Source organism: Poecilia reticulata, chromosome 5, assembly GCF_904066995.2.
Source record: "Poecilia reticulata chromosome 5, P_reticulata-male-v2, whole genome shotgun sequence".
Classification (NCBI taxonomy): Eukaryota; Metazoa; Chordata; class Actinopteri; order Cyprinodontiformes; family Poeciliidae; genus Poecilia; species Poecilia reticulata.
The window spans coordinates 29,392,180-29,414,115 of record NC_088834.1 but is presented as its reverse complement, the minus strand read 5'-3'; the positions used below and the strand labels follow the sequence as shown (position 1 = coordinate 29,414,115).

Below are 21,936 nucleotides of genomic sequence, written 5' to 3'. Positions count from 1 at the left end.
CTGCGTCCTTTCGGCGGCCCAGTCGATATGATTAGCACCACAGACTCAGACTTAACCAGTCACAGACAGCAGGATGTTACTGGAGGAACCGATCAATACAGTTAGCAACACCACTTCCCTCCCAGACTCTTCTTCTCTAACTGATCTTACACTAAGTTCAAGATCAGACCAGGTACAAATAAAGTCCAGTTTTGGGTGGAATCTTATAAAAACAAAATATGATTTGCATTTATAAAGACTTTTTTTCATTGCTGTTTATCATGAAAAGCTTAATTTGGACCAGCACAGTCAACATGCTGCTTTTGGCCCTACATTTAACAACAGCTGTTATTAGAGGTGCACCGATTGTAGTTTATTGGCTGATCCCCGGTTACCGATCTTTAAAGAGCCTGACCTGCTGATTCCAATTTTGGCCAAAACCAATTTTCTTTTTATCTAAAATGTTGCTAAATGTAGCAAGAAAGTCACTGAGCTGGCAACAGTGGGGTGAGTATTGTTAACTGTAAACATGACCTGGTGGACGGGGCTAACAGTCTTTGCAGAGGTAAATAAGATCGGAGACTAAAATTGGCTTTACATATTGACCAATCATCGCTCTCACAAAATTAAGGAAATCTGCTAGCCGATAAATCGGTGCACCCATAGTTGTTACATGAACCACAGTGAGGGCCCAAAGCATTGACATCCCATGCTTTGTAACACATGATCAGCGGGAACCCAGAAACTCGTCTATTTGCAGCTGGAAATAGACGAGTTTCTGTGATTGTGCAAAGCAGCACAAATCACAGGCAGATTCTCAATCAAAATGTTGCAAAACAAATCCTCCAAAAAAAAAAGTTAAATTGTGATTTGTAACATTTGACAAAGAAACTCAAGGTTCAGGAGTCAACTGTGTGGCAAAACTTTAAAGTGGCTGCAAACACGTACCGTGCCATTATGTTTTTTTTCTTCAGTACTTTCTCACACCCACACACTTGCCCCCACTACACCAGGAGCATATCACTGAATGAAATGGAGCTTGCAATTGCCCATTATTCAATTGACTGGAGTCCACACTTAACCATTTGCACGACTGTGGTTCAGCTAATTGTCTGTTGAGGCTCCCAGTAGGCTTTCACCGGCTGAACAACGTTGCATAATCTAATAGCTTCGGATTCATGGCACGTCACCAGGGATGGAGGGCAAAGGGAGAGCAAGGCTGCTGGTTAGATTTTAGGGGCAGTTAGGATGAACCTCAGTCCGATGGTTGCGAAAATTGGCAACTACAACCTCAGCACCCTTTGGGCCCAAGCCATTAGAACACATTATACTGATAGTTACTTGGAAAGGCTCCAGATTGTTCTCTTTAGAACCCTTAAGAAATTGTCATACACTTCTCATCCATATTTATCTTTCTCAATCTCACCCACCCTCTTCCTAATCCCTTCAGCCACCATTGAACCGGCCCCCTGTAATACCTCCCCTTCCTTTCTTTTAAATCCTGTCCTTGACCTCGCAGCACTCCTCAGTCCACCTCCTCCTCCTCCCCCATCTTTCCATCCAGCTCCTTCACCGAACAGTTCCCCCAACACCCAGCTCAAATCCACCCAGACTGGTCCAGTCAGTAGTGGCCCATGGCAGTGATGACCCCCCTCGGGGCCTAAAACATAGGGGCCCCAGCTGAGGAGTCGGGGCAGCTGCCAACCACCGGCCACTCAACCCCAGGCTGTCCGGATGATTGCGTTTGTCAAGCCGCCACTCTGAGTCAGCCTGTCGCAGATCTGATCTTGACAATTAGGGATACAGTGAGGGAGGGGTACGGACATGTGGTTAAAAAAACAGTGAGGGGCTTGTGGCAGGGTAGGTTTTCACCACCCCAGTGAAGCAGTGAAGAAGTAGGGACTTACATATTCATGAATTAAAAAAATGTTGTAGCTTTCCTAGTGGAGGTTCATGTCTTATCTCTGTACACACAGAGAGTGGCAGATAGATGAGAAAAACAAATCTCACATGAGTTGTTATGACCCCTGGAACCTAATTTTGCACACATTCATGACCCCTGAATGTGTGTTCATGGGACAAGCGCAACTGCTCTTATCACAAATTACACTTCTCCATGTCAAAATTTATATTACACACACACACACACACGCACACACACACACACACACATATATATATATATATGTATAAAATTATAAATAAAATGTCATTTTTTAATGATTTTCACCAAAGTGTTTATTTGCTGTGGATAGATGTTATGCAAGACCTCTTGCTTTCTTCTGCACTCATGCAGGTCATTTTAAAGACACACATGAAAGTGTGACGTCTTAAACAGATTTGACATTAAAACATTTCTGTCAAAAGGACTGAAGTGAGGATGAGAGAACATCCAGAAACATTCAAAGAAAAGAAATCTGAAAGCCTAGACAACTGTTCAACTAAAGTAACATTAACGTACATGAAACAAAATGACAAGCACTGGATTTTTCTCACTCAAAATTAAATGTCAATCATATGAAAACCTTAAAAATCATAAATAGGCCAGCCATTCTCTTCGTAACTATATACTTTTAAAATGTATGGTGATTGCACCCTCTAGTGGTCATTACGGAACACTGGGATCATTTAGAACAGGTAGGGGTCCCCAAACCTTTTCCTGTGAGGGCCACATAACTTTTCCCTTCTCTGGTGGGGGTCCGGAGTCAGTTTGTAACAGAAAAAGTGTGACGATTACAGGAGTGCCTAAATGTAAAAATGTATTGTTTTCCAGAAAGCATAATCAAATAACCCTCTCTGGGTTTTTCACAGAAAAATCCAGGAAGGATTATATTCCATATTTTCCGAACTATGAGCCGCACCGGACTATAAGCCACAACCCCAAAGTTTTTTGTTTTTTTTAAAAACCAGTAAACATACACATATAAGTCGCAGATATCTCTTTCGCTCCAGGTTTTCCACAACGATGCAGCAGCAAGAGAGGGGCGGACAGCCAAAATTTGAGTAATATCAGGTCAATTGAATATCACATTTATTATGGTTGAAAAAGAAAAAGTTGCCAAGTTTAGATTTAACTGAACTGATTACGGTAGTTTCCGAACGGTAACTGTAACAGTAAAAGTGCTGATCCTTCATGTCTGCTACTAGCATGTGCTAAATGAAAATGGGCACCTTCTTCTTCTTCTTTAGATTTCAACAGCAGCTTGCAGTATCTTGGCTGTGCCTAGAACACTGTAAAAGGCAATATCTATTCTTACTTAAATTAAGTTTGTATGCTTTACTCAAGTCTCACTAAATTGTTTATTAAACTCAAGTAATGTGAGTAATGTACATGTTTGACCTGAGAAAAATACAAGACTACGTTATTTTGAGTAAACTGGATTTGACTATTTTTGTCACTGGAGTGAATGCTTCAGCTCAGCGGTGCGCATGCGCAGTAAAGTGCGGGAAGCTTCCATTGGAAGAAACAGAGCTTCTTTAAAGGTGAGTTATTTGTCTTCAGTATATTTTCATGTGTCATGTATGCCTTTACTACTCGCATATATGGTTACAGGTTAATTTTTCTTTAAAAAGATGACGCATAAAAGTCTTTGCAGGCTCATATGCTAATGTTAGCATGGGCTCCTGGGTCCAACATTAGCTAAAACTGCCATGCCTTTTACTTGAGAGTCTTTAATGTTTTTGTCCATTGTTGTGGAAAAAAAACTCTTACCAAGCACTGTTCAGGTAAAATCACTCAATCAGGTTTATTTATGAATTGTGCACAATACAGAGAGCTCGTAGGACAATCAATCATGAAGCAATTCTGGATGGAAAGCTCTGCCAGGCAGAGACAACACATGAGACTTTTACACACATTAAAGTTAATTTTAAATTGACTTCTCTTATGTCTAGAAGAATGAATTTCTAAACTCTTAAACATCCTTAGGAGTCAAACAAATAAGAATGATCATAATTAAGCTACCCAATTCCATGTGTTTTCTAGGAAACCCCACAAATAAATGACATTAGTGCAGTGAAGGTATAGATAAGTGTCCATTCAAAACCCAACAAGAAAGCACAGATTTTACATCTGGAAAGTAGGTAAAGCGTAGAAGCAGGAACACAGATCGTCTGTCTGCTCAGGAGGATTTGTTACCTCCTGTCAAAAAGTAACCTCACTCAGGTTGCCATTTGCTTGTGGTATTCCCAGGTACTTGTAACTGTCCTCTATGTCTGCTATTATTCCTTCTGAGAGTAATGACCTTCTGTGTGGATGACCTTCCCTCTCTTTGTAACCATCCGCCACACTTCTCTAGTCCAAATGACATCCCAATGTCAGTGCTGTAGATCCTGGTGGTGTGGATCAGTGAGTCGATGTCTCGCTCGCTCTTGGCGTACAGCCTGATGCCATCCATGTAGAGGAGGAAACTTATGGTGACCCCATTCTTGAGTCGGTATCCATAGCTTGTTGAAGTTCGGAGCCGTCCCGTTCTTCCAAATAGCGATGGTGCTCAGAGGGGCTTTCCCCCGTTGCTCCTTCCCGCCTGCCTCACCCGGAGAGGGGCATCTGCCTGCGCCTGCTTACCAGCAAGTTTCTGGAGGTCCATATGGCGTCTTTGATGGTGGCTAGGGTGAGCCACATCTCCGGTGGCTTACCCCGTGCAGCATTAGCTGTGTGTCGAGGACCTCCCTTACTGGCAAGTATGGGAATTGCAAAGAGCCGGCCTTTGCCCACAGCAGCGCTGCATTCCCACAGAAGGTGCCTAACCGACCGCGGGTCGGGGGCAGATGTCGCGGGAGTGCATGACGGCTCTGACCGGGAGGATCCCATGAGCCACCATCCCGGAGTCTGTTTGGAAGGACGGGATGCTCTTGATGATTTGGCTGAGGGGGTTCAGACATATGCAGAAGAGCAGTGGGGGCAGAGCATCTCCTGGAAAGAATTATGGTTCTTTCCAGAGTTTTTGATCTCTGCCCCATTTGATAGACACTTGTGCAAGTGCTTTGCAGTTGCAAGTTTTTTTAAAGATTTTTTTTGTCTCTAGTGGTCTTTATTTGAAAGTTAATTGACAGGAAAGTAGGTAATGAGAGAAGGGGGAAGACATGCAGCAAAGGTCGCCAAGGCCGGGAATCAAACCTGCGACAGCTGCGTCGAGGACTAAGGCCTCCATATGTGGGATGTGCTTAACCCAGCACAGTGTGAGGGCTGCCGAGTTCAAAAAGGCTAATCTTAAACCTACCTAACGAGGCCAGAGGCAACTGTTTACAAGTAAAGCAACTTTTAAAGACAGTTGCTGTACCTCCACCGGACCCCGACATCCTTGGAGCATTAAAATTAGCCGCAGTTCCGCGGTACAAGTTCATTAAAAATGTTGGAGTCACCCAAACCACTTGTCCATGATTCTGTTAATCAGGGGCAGATCTACTGGAGTGGCATGGGGTGGCAGTTGCCACCCCAAACGAGAGCCTTGCCACCCCGGTTGCAAACCCCAGCTAGCAACAATGAATTCAATAAATAGTTATGGCAAATTGGACATTAAGCGCATAAAAATCTTTTGTCCGACAACATTGAATGCAACACAATGTAACCTTACACCCACTGCTAAGTAGCGGGAAGTGCGAGAGAAGGACAGAATGCAGCATTGATGGATATGGATGATTTTGCCATTTGTTATATGTTACTGGACTGGACATTAAGTGATTTATCGTAAGTCACACATGCGCCATTGCTGTCCATTGAGTCAGGAATATCGGTGGTCAGGAAACTACTAAAATCACGCAAAGAATCAGAACAACGGACGCAATGTTTAGCAGTTAATTCAACCGTAGATAATGGTAATAAGGGCTTCAGATTTCGGTAATCTCAGCTCTATCTGCTCGTTGAGCTGTTTTGTCGGTTGCTATGGCAACCGGTCATGCGTAATACCGACATACAGAGTGAGAAAAGGCGGAATAGAAGTTGCTGTAGCTATTTTTTCTTTATTTCTTCATCCATTTGAATTTAGTTACTTTATTCCTGAATTTCTATTTTTTTGTATTATTTACAGAGTTTATTTGTAGGTTGATAATTGTTGATTTTATTTACTTTTTGTTTTATTTTCTAAATTTAGACAGGAAATAATGTGGGTCAGTCCACTTTCTATAAGTGCAGGGGCCTGGAGAAGGACCAGCAGTCATTTGGGTTTGGAGCTGATGGTTTTTAAGAATGGTAGCACGAGAACACATAAAAGTTTGATCTTTGTAATTGTTTGGTGAAAGAGGAAAATAAATCACCAAGCACAATCAGTAAGTTTGGACATTGAACCTTGTTTTGCCTGTGTCGAGAAACATGACCCCAGTGCCTTAGTAGTGGCTTTGTGGAACTTTTATTGGATGTTTGGCTTTGCGAACAGTCAGAAGTGGTTCTGTCTAGTTTGGTTCTTCACCTGTTTATCAGCTTTATTGTACCTTTATTGTGGTACACTGCAGCCGCTGCAGTACCTAAAAACAAGCGACAGAAACTGAGCTAATCCTCTCTGTTCGTAAAATGTGGTGATATTTATAACAGTCGTCAAACTACGGCTCCTACAGCATATTTAAAATAAAACAATTGACCAATATAAGGGAAATTCGCCCCTTCTTGCATCTTGACAGAACTAACAGAAACTAAATTGTTTATAGATTTGTATCATGGAGAATTTATCAAGTATAAGTTTTCTAATCTTTATTTTAAGTCGTATTTAATAGATATATCCAATAACAAATGATGGTGCTATGAATATATTCGTGTCAGATTTCTCCTTGTCCTGTATTGGGAAAAAATGGTTTTCTGGACACAATGAATCACATAGCGACTAATAGGTGCAGTCCAGTCCAGTAATACACATCAATTAGCAGGAGAATGAAAGACGTAAAAATAATTAACTATACTACATTAAGAAATTGTATTTAAGCCTCGGTGCTACATGAAGCTCATTTTGAAACAATGCAAGTTAAAAACAATATTTTGTGTGTGTACCCCTGAAAAAAATCCCTGCCCCCCCCTTGCCACCCCATAAATATTTTTCTAGATCCGCCCCTGCTGTTAATAAAACATCCAATCAATGAAAGGAAAAGAAATCCCTAATGATGAAAGTTTTATTTGTCAGCGACCTGGCATTTACCAAACCGATCCTGGCAGAAATCGGAGGGTCTACGCTGGCGTCGGGTGCTCCCGGCAAAGAGAATTCACCCTGCGTCTACAGAGCAGAGGAGCGCAGGGACCTGTGGTCATCGGGGCCCTCAGGGCAGTCACCCCCAAACTGGAGCAGTGTCTAAAACAGATCCCAGGAACAGCATCAGACTTCTCAGTCCAGAAATGTCAGGTTCTAGGCACAGCCAAGACACTGCGCAGAACCCTCAATCTCCCAGGCTTCTGGTAGAGGACCTGAGCTCAGAGGATGAAAGAGACCACCTGCGGAAGGGTGAGAAGGGAATTTTTATAAATAAATATATATATATACATTGTCTGTCTGAGTATCTCCAAATAGGTTTGATTTTAACTAGTGCTTCACCTTGCAGTAGACTACATTATTTTTTTCTTATGTGCACAGCTATCAAACATTTCCCAAATACAATGTGATCCCAACACTGAAACTGTGAATTTCTGTAACAGTATATGTTGAGTAACTGAGGGAAATAACATAAACACACAATATTTAGGACTCTCTTAACAAGCACCATGATGTGAGGAAGTGCTCACATCCCATAACTAGCATCCCATAGCATTTGCAATGCTGCAGCCACAAATTCCAAGATATTTTACAACAAAGATGATTACTTCAGATCAACACAAAGTGCTGCATAACTGTAAAGTGTAAGGAAAATAATTTGCAAACTTTCTACCTTTCTGATAACATTTTAAAACTTAGAAATCTGACTCGTTATCAAATTTCTGGGCCTCGTCAGAGAACTTGGGAACAGGACATTTAACAAGGCAAGTGATATCAGATCTGAACCTGTCCGAATAATATCAGATGACACATAGGGTGCTCACAGAAAGGAATATTTTAAGGCTGCTTTTAAAGCGTGTGTTCCTGCTTTTTAACAGAATTCCTTTAACTCAAGAGTTAAAGCCAGTACTTAGGAGTTTAAGATAAATGGTGTTTTTTTTTCTCATTTCTACCTTTCCAATGATTCTGCTTAAACGTCTCTTTCTGTAAATATTTCTGTCTTGTTCTCCTATACTTGGTATCACAAAACATTAGGCAATATCAAGATTTAACAATGGTAATATTAGCCTAAATGCAGCCAGTGGCATGTGAGCTATAACTAGCATGTTGTCTTATTGACTTCCTCCATTCAGTGTGCTACACTGCAAAAAGTCCCCTTTCAAAAACAAGGGAAAAAAGTACAAAAATAGGGTATAATTTTCTTAAAATAAGAAAAATTATCTGCCAACAGAACAAGAAAATTTATCTTGTCAAGATTTTCTAAAACAAGAAAAAATATCTAACCAAGATAAACCTACATCTTAAAATTAGTGTATTTGTACTTAAAAAACAAGCCAATTTTACTTACATGAGTAAGATATATTATCTTATTTTAAGAAAAATTATCTCAAGTAAAGAAAATGTTACTTGACACTGAATTTCTTGAAATAGCGTAAAATTTTCTTATTTTAAGAAAAATGTTCTATGTATTAAGAAAATAAATCTCATATATTCTATTTGTATTAGTAAAATTGGCTTGTTTTAAGTACAAATACACTAATTTTAAGATATTTGTAGGTTTATCTTGGTTAAATATTTTTTCTTGTTTTGGAAAATCTTGACAAGATAAATTTTCTTGTTCTGTTGGCAGATAATTTTTCTTATTTTAAGAAAATTATACCCTATTTTTGTACTTTTTTTTCTTGTTTTTGAAAGGGGACTTTTTGCAGTGATATACCTAAATCTAGTTTATTTTTATTGTTGCATAGGATTAAAATATATATTTTGTCACAGCTTTACTCAGTTGGTTTAATAGTTAAAATACAAGAAAAGTAAAAAACCAAGACTCATAACCAGTTTACAGGAAAGCATAGAAATTGACTCATTTATCTCCTTCCCGGCTATCAGCAATATGGGCTGCTGACGCTGTGCTGCTGTTGGTGTCAAGCTCAGTTACACAAAAAAAGCTGGAAGACATTACGTTCTGTCTATTGTTTACGTTTCCGCACCGTACAGAACAGATGTGTTCGAGTGGGTTGTTTACAATCCATCAAGTATGGTGTGGCAGCGTCATTTCTTTGGGATCATCTTTTATTGTATTTTTATGCTAACGTGTAAAATTATTAAACTAAAATTATTTATTTGTAGCTCTTTTCCAAGCAGGCAAAATTTCTTGTCAATTTACAACAGCAGCAGCAGCAGCAAATGTTTGTCAGTTACATTTAATTTTTTTTTGAAGATATTTTTAGTCAAGTATAATTCTAAATTTTAAACCCGATAGAATGATGAAAAACCCTACTTAAATTAATGATTTTAACATAACATTGTCAATCTAAACTTAATATTCAGCCATTAAAATCCGTGGTTTTAATCCCTAGCCTCCTGAAATATACCCTTCTGAAGTCCGTCATGGCGCCTCGAATGATTAAGTGATGGAGTTGCAAAGGGTTAATAGTTTGAGACATGCAGAACTGATTTGACTGTTTCCATAGCAATGATCAGAAGCAAGATATTCCCCCAGAACTACAGTGAGCTCATTGTAGCTATGACCTCATCAATGACATAGATCAAAGAACATCTGAGGTTATGAATGCTTGGGTCTCAAAACAGGAGGTTATATCCAAGTATCTCTTTTAGCAATAGCACCGTGTTTGACATTTTCATAATGCAACACATCGGATTTACCACAATGTTTTTTCCCCTGACGTTTGGAGCTGGCTATTTGATCACGACAGGAGTGAGAAAACTTTTTAACAAGGTACTGCCTGGGATCACTTTCGACATAAGCAGTTACAAGGACGAGAATGAGTATGACGAATTTGATCAGTACCTTTTCAAGCCTTCCCCAACTGTCAAGCAAGCTGCCCCGGCTGGGGCAGAACAGACGTCCTCGGCCGAGGACGTCTGTTCTGACAATAAAGGGCAGACGTCCTCGGCTGAGGGCGTCTGCTCTGACAATAAAGGGCAGACGTCCTCGGCTGAGGGCGTCTGCTCTAAAAAATTAACTGGTATTTTGAAGGAAGGGAAAGGAAAAAAGAAAATCCACCGCGTTCAATTTGCTGATCCGCCAGAAACGTTTTGTCCGTCTTGTTGTCCGTCTTGTTGTCCGTCATCTTGACGGACAACAAGATGGGCATCAGGGGGAGTGCAACAGATGTTGCACTCCCCCTGATTTTTAGAATGGCAGAGAACTTAGCCAGATAGCACATCACAGCAAGCTTCCCCGGCTGCTTGCTGTGATGGGGTCTACACTAGGAGAGACCCCGGTAGAAGGGAACGATGTATCCAAAATTTCTAAAGAGCAGACTTCCTCGGGCAAGAAAAAAGAACTTACGTGTGCAATTCGCCGATCAGCACAAAGATAGAAATTCTTGTGGCCACAAATTCTTGTGGCCATAGTGGGAGTTTTCAGTCAGCTCTGTCTGACGAAAAAGCAGTTTGGAGCGGAAAGGAAAAAGACAAAACTAGAAGAGAAGAGGAAAGACGGATCTGCTGTGTGAGCTGAATATTACAGTGTTTGCAGCGATTCTTCTGTTCATCGATAGAGAAAATTCATCAGAGATCGTCTGACTGCCGCTGCTGGATAAATATTCAACATCACTAAGTAGTAGAAAAAAAGAAAACAGATCGACCATCAACTCAGAAATCCGGGATCATAGAGCCGTTAGCGGTTGAGATTCGTTAGCCACTAACGGTCTCACCTCACTTTGCGAGGAAAAAGACAACAATCAAGAGAAGTTTTTTCTGAGTTGAATATTTGGACATATCATTAAGAGACGGAAAGATTCTGGTTTAAGCGCAGTGCTAGATGTTTATTCAGTAATTGTTGCTATAATTATCAGCGAAGGCGGCAGGGAATTTCAGAAAGAACCAACCGTTAAACATTGTATCAAAGTGAGGACGCCTGAGAGCCGTTAGCCAGACTTGATATTTATTTTTGTTATTATTAATAAGTGCTCCCCTGAACACAGCGGTGGTTATTTAGTTAATTTTAAACTCCTGCTCTGCTAGTTATTTTGGTAATGGAACCGAAACGCACAGAAATGCGCAGCATCTTGTTGAAACAATAATCACTGAGATTATTATTGTTGTTGGGTCATTAATTTGAACACACGGTGGCCCCACACACGGATGCTGAAAGTGTAGTAGCTATGATGTCCTCCTTTCAGAAGATCAGGGCAGGCATGGTTCCAATGGCCAGTAGAAAGTTGGTTTCACGATCACCACAGAGCTGAAAAGTGGTCTTGTTTGAAATTGTTGGGTCATTTGCTAATTGGAGCACAGACAGAAAAACAATCACAAAAAAAAACACGTTTTAGGGACTAATCAGTGTAATGATGAATGGTATCATAAATTTCTTACCTCAAGAATGTGAAGGACGTCGTCACTTGCGATTCCCAAAGTTTTTTGTAGATGGTGCAATACGTGATTGACGATGTGTCTGGCATAACCTTCACCATGGCAACAGTTTGGTTTAGTTGAAAAATAAAACAAGTCTTATTTTAGTTTATGTGCTCATGAATTCAAGATGGCAAGAAAGTTATTTTAATTAAATCAAACAAGGACTACTTAAATTCACCAATCAAAAATAGTGTTTAAAATATCCTGGTAACAGTGTGGAGTATCTAACCTAGGCTTTTAGACTCATTGCATTTAAGTTTTTAAATTACAGCACATCAAACACCCTCAGTTAGTGAAATACTAGGCGGAATTGCCCTTTAACCATTTCCCGAATCAGAAGCTACGAATGAGAAGCCACCTTAGCTGTGTTAAAAAACGGAAGCTACCAAGAACTCGTGTCGATATTATTTTTAAGCCACAGCTATTGTGGTTAATAACTGTTCAAAGCTCATATTCACAAGAGCGGCTCTTTAACCGCGGATGAAAATTGGCATTTCACGACATGCTAACTAGCTTCAGTTAGCTTATCTTAGAAAGACTGACTTTAAACTTACCTCTCAGTACAGCAGCTGTAGGATCTATACACGTAAAAAAGTCCTCCATCGTCATTCATGTCCAACCGAGATTAGAGAATTTGCCAAAAGAAAATCTTATAAAAGTACAGTAGATAAAAGCTTAGTTAGGCTGTTACAACTGAATTAACCGTTAATGAGGGCAGTTAAATGATCTCTGGCGTTGCCGTTAGTGATGTGCGGATTGATACTGAAATATCGATTCTTCCGATACCAGAACTTAATTCTTTAAAATCTATTGTCAGATCCAAGGATCAATACTTTCAACACTTTAGTAATTTGAGATAATGTAGATTAACTAGAGTACGTTAGAAAGTAACTAAATTATTGAGATCTTGCCTAAATGAAACGTTGTTAATGGGAACTACTTTTTCTTCCGCTTGGTAAGTATGTAATGTGTAAGGACGTAATGCCCAAGCGCAGCGTGCTGCCGACTCTCACTCACTCAGAAATGGACATGTTGACAAGATTATAAAAAAAGTGACATGGAGCTATTTCAGCTGTCATTTTATAGTAGTTTTAATAATTAAACAAGGATGTATTTAGTAGGGTTATTACTTTACTAATTTTCTTTTTTTTAGTTTGCAACTCGATTTTCACATCTTTTGTATATTTCAGCTGAATTAAAATAGCTTATAGTAAACGAGATTGTTCTCAATGTACTTCTGAGTTTAAAATGAGTGCATCAGAGTACATTGTGTTCTTTTTATGAAGCCAAGATATGGATTACATTTATTTTTTATTTAATTAAGAAACAAATTGACTGTCTTTGCACAAAGTATGGGATCTGTATTGCCAATACCAGCTTAAATTTTACTCGGTATCGGATCGGAAAGAAAATCTGTTGGATCGAACATTAATACTATCTCACTGTCATTTTGGGCGCTTTCCCATTTGGATTGTATGATGTCATAATTAAATCAAACAAGGACTACTTGTTATTGTTAGTTTGAACAATAAAATATTGTTCAAACTAATATTAATAACTTATAAAGTAAGAATTTGAAATATAAACCAAAAGTTAAAATATTTATCATGACATTGAGCTAATCAATATTGTTGATTCTAATCTCATTGTGTAGAATACCAGCCATTTCAAATCACACATCAATAGAAATTTAATGACATGTCAGTAAGAGGTCCCACATCTTGCATCAAGAAGATCAGATTAAGAAGGTCCAGATGGAAACATGCCAAGAATTATCTTGATATATAAACTGATATTGTCTCTGAAATTGTTGTGTTAAATGTCAACCGTTTAAATATTAAATTATAATTTCCAGTACACTCTGCCAACTTATACAAGAGTATAAGTTCATGGGGGTTTTTATTTTTCATTGTCAATAACACAAAGGATTCCATTTGGACATAGTCTGTTTTAATTATCTGAAGACATTTCATTAAGTATGTGATTTCGCTTTATGTGCTTGAAATAAGAAATTTTTACTTATATATAATAAGTTCTAGACTTGAAGTTTGATTGGTAAATATTGATATTCTCGATTCTAGCACATATTTACTCATAATAAGTAATATTTTCTTAATATTAAGCTTTTATATCTTACTGAGATAATTAAGTACAAAAACACTTAAAATAAGAAAAATATTCTAACATAAATCCCTCTTGGTGAGAAAAATTATCTTGTCAGAAAGAAAACAAGAAAAATCTCCTTAATTTAAGATATTTAATCTTACTAAGATTTCAGTTTTTGCAGTGTAAACATGGTTAATAAATAAACAAAATAGCTAAAAAGCTTATTTTAGGAAAAAAGGCTACTGTTAATGTGGGCAGTAGTTACATTAGAAGTATTTGTGATAATGCTTATGCACTGCTTTCTGATTTTTACTTCCGCAAAAGTAAAAATCAGATGTTTACTTCGTGGCACTTGGTTAGCAGTAAACACACTCATCTCTTAGCAACAGATTAACAACAAATATTGTTCAAAAAACATATTTCTTCTGCTCTTTTGAAATGCCACTTATTTTATACTTGTACACAATTGTGTAGTTGGTTAATTTTGCAGAAAAGTATTTTTTTTTTGTCATTAGTGGTATTATAAAATACAAATTCAACACAAAAGTTAAAATCTCGATTTATACTTCGTGGCAGTTCGTTACCAGAAAAAAACCTGCCTATCTCTTAACACCAAATTAATAATAAGTAATATTGTTTATTAAACATAAGCTCTTTCAAAAATAATGCTTAGCTTAGATACAAGAAATTTACTGTTGTTACATTTTGCAAAAGTGAAAATCAGAAAAGTATTGCAAAGATGTTTACTTTGTGGAACTTTGCTGAACTTCGCGATCATCTCCTAGCAACAGGTTAATAGATTAGCAACAAAAATTCTTATAGTTCAAAAAATATATTTCTTCTGCTCTTTTGAAATACCACTTATTTTACATTAACAAGGATTGTGCAGTTGGCAAATTTTGCAGAAAAGTTAAAGGTTTTTGTCATTAGTGGCAATTAAACACACATTCAACACAAAACTAAAAATCTCGATTTATACTTCGTGGCAGTTCGTTACCAGAAAAAAACCCGGTTATCTCTTAACACCAAATTAATAAGTTATGTAGTTTATAAAACATAAGCTCTTTCGAAATAACGCTTACCTGATTAGATACAAGACATTTACCTTTGGCAAATTTTGCAAAAGTAAAAATTAGATGTTCACTTCATGGCACTTGGTTACCAGTAAACACGCTCATCTCTTAGCAACAGATTAGCAACAAATATTGTTATTGTTCAAAAACATAAAATTTATTCTGCTCTATTGAAATACTACTTATATTACACTATTTAACAAGAATTGTGTAGCTAGTGAATTTTGCAGAAAAGTATTGTTTTTTTTTTGTTTGTCATTAGTGGTAAATATATTGTAAAACAGACATTCAACACAAAAGTAAAAATCTGATTTACTTCGTGGCAGTTCGTTACAAGTAGAAATCGCTCAACTCTTAACACCAAAATAATTATTCTGTGTTTCTTTAGGCGTAGAATAATAGGTGCCTTACATGTTACGAGTAAACCAGGAATCAAAAAATATAGTTTTCTTATTATTTAGGATGTCCTTATTATTCCAAATGAAATACCTTTGAGGAGAGAAGTTGTGTTTGTAGATGAGTAACCATGATAAAAAGGCCTGCCGGTGAAAGTTGGAGTTTTGTTGGGAGTTTCGCTATATCAAAATTACAAACTAAAAAGAAATTCAGACCACCAAATTTAGAAAAAATATGGGAAGGTATAAAATCCCAGAAAGTCGCTGGAGAATAAAAAAAAAATGACGGATCCAATTTATTTTAAAAGTATTAGTCAAAATAGAGAAAGATAAACAATTAAGTCCTCCGTTTTCATATGAATTCATTAGAGAGCACTGTCAGTCCTTCCGGTCTTGTGAGAAATTCTGTTCCCCTGAGAAAATCTGTTCCCCCTGTGTCGGGAGCGCGCATAGCAGCCAGAGAAGTGGATCCGGCGGATCTGACCATATTCACGGCGCTTCTGATCGATTTCTCGGTAAAACTACTCATATAATCACGTCACTGTTGTAACTTTCAGTTTAATCGGCAGCTATCAAAATAAAAATACATACATAAATAAACGAGGTCTTGTGTGGAGGTCTTTTTACGCTGTTTTGTGTTATTTTAAACGCGAAGTGAATCGATCTTTTTTCAGCTTTTGTCTCGTAAGCCTGACAAATAAAAGTCAGTCAACAAACACAGGTTTCCAACACGTTGTGTGCATTTATAATTTTTCATTTCTCATAAAGGAGGAGGAGGGAAGCTGGCCGATAGCAGGGCAAAAAAACAAAGACTTCCTGAAAAGATCAGAGTGTAAACGTTTTGGTAAATCCCGTTGTAATGTAAAATATGACATTACTGGATTAAGGAAATGTCTAGTATGGTATCACACATAATATTTTTTGAGAATTTGGAAACAGGTGCTTTTTATTTCACAAAGGTATTGGAGGGGAAGAGGAGAGGATGGAAATTTCAGCTGCCTGAAATAATGTGTTTGCCCTCTATAAAATGGAAACAAATTAATTTACCTGCAAGTCTTTTGCTGTGTTTATTCCCCTTATGATAAATAAGAAATCCTGCAAGTTTGAAAACATTTGCTCTTTTGCCAAAGTTAGGATGGGGGAACAAAATATCTTAAGAGCCTGATAAAATCTGTTCCCCCCCTTAAAATGGAAACAAATTAATTTACCTGAAAAGTCTTTTACTGTGTTCATTCCTCTTATCAACAATAATTCCTGTGATTTTCATAACATTTGCTCTTTTATTGACAAAGTTAGGATGGGGGAACAAAATATCTTAAGCGCCTGATAAAATCTGTTCCCAACCTTAAAATGGAAACAAATTAATTTACCTGAAAAGTCTTTTACTGTGTTCATTCCTCTTATCATCAACAATAATTCCTGTGATTTTCATAACAATTGCTCTTTTTTTGACAAAGGTAGGATGGGGGAACAAAATATTTTAAGCTCCTGATAAAATCTGTTCCCCCTCTCTAAAATGGAAAACAAAGAATTTACCTGCAAGTCTTTTACTGTTTTCATTCCTCTTATTATCAACAATATTTCCTGTGATTTTCATAACATTTGCTCTTTAAAATAAAGTGTTAAAGCGGGGGAACCGTTTATTTTAAATGTCTGTAATGATCCATTCTCCCCGTAACATTGGAATAAATAAATACATTCTATTAATTCTTTATTATTTTTCCATATAAAGTTTGAAGTCCAAAATGGTTTAAATAAATATGACTGTTTCACAATCTTTATTAAATGTATTTTATGTTTAAATATTTATCAACAAATTTAGGATTTTTTTTTCTGATATTGCATCTAACAAAGTACATTACAATATAAAGACATACGGTGTTTTCTGGAAAGTCAAAAATCACGTGACACTATTCCTTCAATCAATTATGGAAATATCCATGTCCGCTCGGTGTTTGGCAGGTTATCACTTTTTGCTTTATGTTAAGCCAAATATTTCATTAATATAAGGTAGCTATGGAAAGATGATTTAAATCAGACAATGAAGTGCAAATATTTTAAAAACACAGTAAAAGACTTTGCAGGTAAATTAATTTGTTTCCATTTTAGAGAGGGGGAACAGATTTTATCAGGCACTTAAGATATTTTGTTCCCCCATCCTAACTTTGGCAAAAGAGCAAATGTTTTCAAACTTGCAGGATTTCTTATTTATCATAAGGGGAATAAACACAGTAAAAGACTTTTCAGGTAAATTAATTTGTTTCCATTTTAAGGTTGGGAACAGATTTTATCAGGCGCTTAAGATATTTTGTTCCCCCATCCAAACTTTGGCAAAAAAAGAGCAAATGTTTTCAAACTTGCAGGATTTATTATTGATCATAAGGGGAATGAACACAGTAAAAGACTTTTCAGGTAAATTAATGTGTTTCCATTTTAGAGAGGGGGAACAGATTTTATCAGGCACTTAAGATATTTTGTTCCCCCATCCTAACTTTGGCAAAAAAAGAGCAAATGTTATGAAAATCACAGGAATTATTGTTGATGATAAGAGGAATGAACACAGTAAAAGACTTTTCAGGTAAATTAATTTGTTTCCATTTTAAGGGGGGAACAGATTTTATCAGGCGCTTAAAATATTTTGTTCCCCCATGCTAACTTTGTCAATAAAAGAGCAAATGTTATGAAAATCACAGGAATTATTGTTGATGATAAGAGGAATGAACACAGTAAAAGACTTTTCAGGTAAATTAATTTGTTTCCATTTTAGAGAGGGGGAACAGATTTTATCAGGCACTTAAGATATTTTGTTCCCCCATCCTAACTTTGGCAAAAGAGCAAATGTTTTCAAACTTGCAGGATTTCTTATTTATCATAAGGGGAATAAACACAGCAAAAGACTTGCAGGTAAATTAATTTGTTTCCATTTTATAGAGGGCAAACACATTATTTCAGGCAGCTGAAATATCCATCTTCTCCTCTTCCCCTCCAATACCTTTGTGAAATAAAAAGCACCTGTTTCCAAATTCTCAAAAAATATTATGTGTGATACCATACTAGACATTTCCTTAATCCAGTAATGTCATATTTTACATTACAACGGGATTTACCAAAACGTTTACACTCTGATCTTTTCAGGAAGTCTTTATTTTTTTGCCCTGCTATCGGCCAGCTTCCCTCCTCCTCCTTTATGAGAAATGAAAAATTATAAATGCACACAACGTGTTGGAAACCTGTGTTTGTTGACTGACTTTTATTTGTCAGGCTTACGAGACAAAAGCTGAAAAAAGATCGATTCACTTCGCGTTTAAAATAACACAAAACAGCGTAAAAAGACCTCCACACAAGACCTCGTTTATTTATGTATGTATTTTTATTTTGATAGCTGCCGATTAAACTGAAAGTAACAACAGTGACGTGATTATATGAGTAGTTTTACCGAGAAATCGATCAGAAGCGCCGTGAATATGGTCAGATCCGCCGGATCCACTTCTCTGGCTGCTATGCGCGCTCCCGACACAGGGGGAACAGATTTTCTCAGGGGAACAGAATTTCTCACAAGACCTCGACAGATCGTGCAGTGACGACACTGCCGACATAGAAATGAAGACATAGATGTCGCCTCTAACACTGAAAGCGTACGACAGTATCGCTCCCTTCGTGTCAGGTGGACAGCTCCCCGCGGTCCGGACCAATGCAGCTAAAGACCGACAAAATCCAGATGTCAGCTTTTTTTGAGCTGCTTCCTGGAGTTGTATTGTAAGAAAATAAAACAATTTTCTTATTAAAATTTTCGTATTGAAATTGTTTTAATTTCAATACGACCTTCCAGTTGACACGTTGTTTCTTCCGCTTTTATAATTTAAATATTTTTATTTAACAGCCTTTTTGATCCATCATGTGTTACAGCAACACTCCGGATTCCAGAGTCAGATTAAATTAACAGGTAAAAAAAACCCGGCAGTCGTCGAGGCAACATCTATGTATCCATATCTACGTTTTTGCTGCTAACGACAGAAGCTAAACCCTTAGTTCTCTGCGAGACGGTCAGAAGCAGTAGCCGGTCACCGGCTTTTGGCTGGAGGAAGGGAGGCAAGTTGAAAAGAGCACCATTCAAAACGAGAGAAAAGAAAATGGACAGGGCAGTCAGTCTTCCTAGCCAACCAGAAAAGGTCACCACAGGTAACACCTTTACTCACTAGTGCGAAAGATGAAGAAAACGTTTATTCTGCGCCGAATCAAAAAAGAAGAAGAAGAAGAAAAAAACCATGTGACCAGATATCGATCTGCGTCGTCATATAATTTCTGTGTTATATTTGGTCGGAGATAGTTGCTAATGTTATTTTTTGGTGTAGCGAAACTGTCAGTAGGTATTACATGAGCGTAAACCAGTGACAGAGTGGTTACACAAGCAAGCTCTGACTGCACAATATGTCCACTCGGAACCCTAAACTTATGAAGTTATTAGGGTTCCGAGCCCGCAGAAGCTGACGGGCGGCCACTGCAAGGAACCCATGATCATTGCTTGCAGTTGTAGTAACAAAATTACATTTTATTTGGTCAAATACTACACCGTAGGGATGTTTTAATTGCTAAATCCTGTTTAACTAATATAGTTATTGATCCCAGTATCAAACAATGTTATTTAAAGAATAAGAACACTGAAGCGAACACGTTGCTTGATAATATGAGTTAAGAATTGATTATCTCTGTAGATGTCATCTTTGCGTTATGTTGCTTGGTCTTATTCCTTGACGTTCAGTCACATTACATTATGTCCAATTCAAATATTTATTTTTTCTATGTATTTTTCTACGATTAGAACCATAACTGGTTCTATGTGAACCAATTCACTTGCAAAAAATAAATCATAAAATCAGGGGTTACCAGGACTCTGTGACAGTCCTGATGTGACCTTGCTATGTGTGTTGTAGTGAACCTGGTTGAGACCAGCACAGCCCCCAGTGGAATGGAACTGGTCAGCTCCTATCAGACCAACAGAGTGGGAGACCCCATGGACCTGGTAGCCCTTGCGGAGCAAGTGCAGAAGGTGAAGTGTTTCGTCAAGTTGTCTTAGCTCACAATAACAATTTTTAACTCCTGAAGTGACGTGGGTGTTTCTCAGGGGGACGACTTTATTAAAGCCAACGCTTGCAACAAACTGACAGTAATCGCTGACCAGATCAGGTACCTGCAGGAGCAGGCCAAAAAGGTATGACCGTCAATTCATAAAATAGCTGGGTTTATGTTCAGACGGGTCACATTCGCGTGGCATTGATCGCTGATTGACTATCGCAGGTTTTAGAAGAAGCAAAGAGAGATGCTGACCTCCACCATGCTGCCTGTAATATTGTAAAAAAGCCAGGCAACATGTACTACTTGTACCAGCGGCCATCTGGACAGAAATACTTCTCCATCATTTCACCTAAGGTTGGTTCCATGAAACGTAAGCTTCGAGTTATGTCACCTCCACTCATTATGTGTATTATCTAATGCACCCGGAGGGGGAGTCTGTAGGGAGCTCATATGAATACCTAATATGACTCAGCAGTTCTGTGTGTGTGTGTGTGTGTGAGAGATGTCACAACAGTTGCAGTCCAAAATTTGAACTGTTGCCAGTGAGTTTTTTGTCCTTGTTATTTACCAGGAGAGTTCAGTATTGTTTTAACAGCTGCTTACATTTCACCCCCAGCTGTTGCCGACAAAGGATATGAAGTCATTGGTTCAGTTGTTGCTGAGCTACAGACGTGGCACCCCAATGCGTTTCCTCTAGAAGGAATTAGTAAATGCATAAGACATTGTGCAGGAATAAGTAACTCGGAGCGACAACCTTTGAGTAAAATTTGTCAGTGGACAAAATCTCACGTTCAATTGGCAGCTGAATTTTTATTAGGTTAGCATGACAGTATTTTGATAGTCATCTTGTTTTGTCTCTATCTGACTTACTTGTTTTCCGTTTTCCTTTGAAGGAGTGGGGACCAAGCTGCCCTCATCCGTTTCTTGGTGCATTCAAGCTTCAGCATGACATGTCCTGGACTCCTGTGGATGAGGTGGAAAAGAGGGACGCAGAGCTCGCCGCCATGAGCAAACTGCTCAGCCAGCAAACAGCCTTACCTCCATGTACGGGACCCAACTTCAGAGGTCTAGACGAATAAAATCTCGTTTAAACTGGACCAAAAATATGATTGGTATATACAGATACATGTCCAAGGCAGGGACTAAAAAAAAACTGCCATCAGTGAGTCACTGATTTGTCTTCAGCTGCCATAAATGCATAATGGCGTATTTTTAAAGAATGTGTGTTTTTCATTTTCTGGAAAATATCAAACCGGGACTCAGGAGAGTGTGTGCGTTTAACTTAAAACTGTTTGGAATGTTTTTACTGTGCTCGTATTTGACCAATCATTAACACAAGCCAATGATTTACATCGGACAGCCATACCTCTACAGCAGTCGGACATCAACGCGCTTTGGACACAGAGAAAAACTTCAGAGAATAGAAAAGTGTTTACATTTTCAACAGGTGCAGTTTGTAGGTCTATGTCTTTCTGGAATTCTGTTCGAAAAGTAAAACTCGTGTTACACACAATTTGTTACACACAGAGACATGCATTTCAAGTGTTTACTTTTCTTAATTTAATTTCTGGTATCAAGTTGACAAAAACCCCCAAACAAAGTTTTTCAAAACATTGAAATGTTGCATCAGGCTAATAAAACCAGATTTTCTTACAGAAGCATCTGCACTCAGCACTTGGTCAGGGCTCCTTTTGACTGAAATACTGCATCAATGCGCCGTGGCGTGGAGGCAGTCAGCCTGTGGTACTGCTGAGGTGT

At 38.1% G+C, this 21,936-nt stretch overlaps 1 protein-coding gene and 2 long non-coding RNA genes across 4 annotated transcripts; 1 reads left to right on the top strand and 2 right to left on the bottom strand.

Moving 5' to 3' along the window:
* Window positions 1–3,700: 3,700 nt before the first annotated feature.
* On the bottom strand, window positions 3,701–19,485 carry LOC103465475 (uncharacterized). 2 transcript variants are annotated; one of them, XR_014087668.1, is made up of 2 exons: window positions 19,302–19,485; window positions 3,701–7,393 (listed from the first exon to the last, which is right to left on the bottom strand). It is a non-coding gene; the product is annotated as an uncharacterized LOC103465475 (long non-coding RNA). The 2 variants fall into 2 exon arrangements; XR_014087669.1 differs by lacking the exon at window positions 19,302–19,485 and adding an exon at window positions 15,200–15,490.
* Window positions 10,713–11,596, bottom strand: LOC145551758 (uncharacterized). The gene is made up of 2 exons (XR_014087667.1): window positions 11,493–11,596; window positions 10,713–11,399 (listed from the first exon to the last, which is right to left on the bottom strand). It is a non-coding gene; the product is annotated as an uncharacterized LOC145551758 (long non-coding RNA).
* c5h1orf50 (chromosome 5 C1orf50 homolog) lies at window positions 19,050–21,706 on the top strand. The gene is made up of 5 exons (XM_008410354.3): window positions 19,050–19,284; window positions 20,037–20,152; window positions 20,228–20,314; window positions 20,401–20,532; window positions 21,072–21,706. The coding sequence occupies exons 1-5, from the start codon at window positions 19,236–19,238 to the stop codon at window positions 21,255–21,257; spliced, it is 570 nt and encodes a 189-aa protein (XP_008408576.1). The 5' UTR covers window positions 19,050–19,235; the 3' UTR covers window positions 21,258–21,706.
* Window positions 21,707–21,936: the final 230 nt, after the last annotated feature.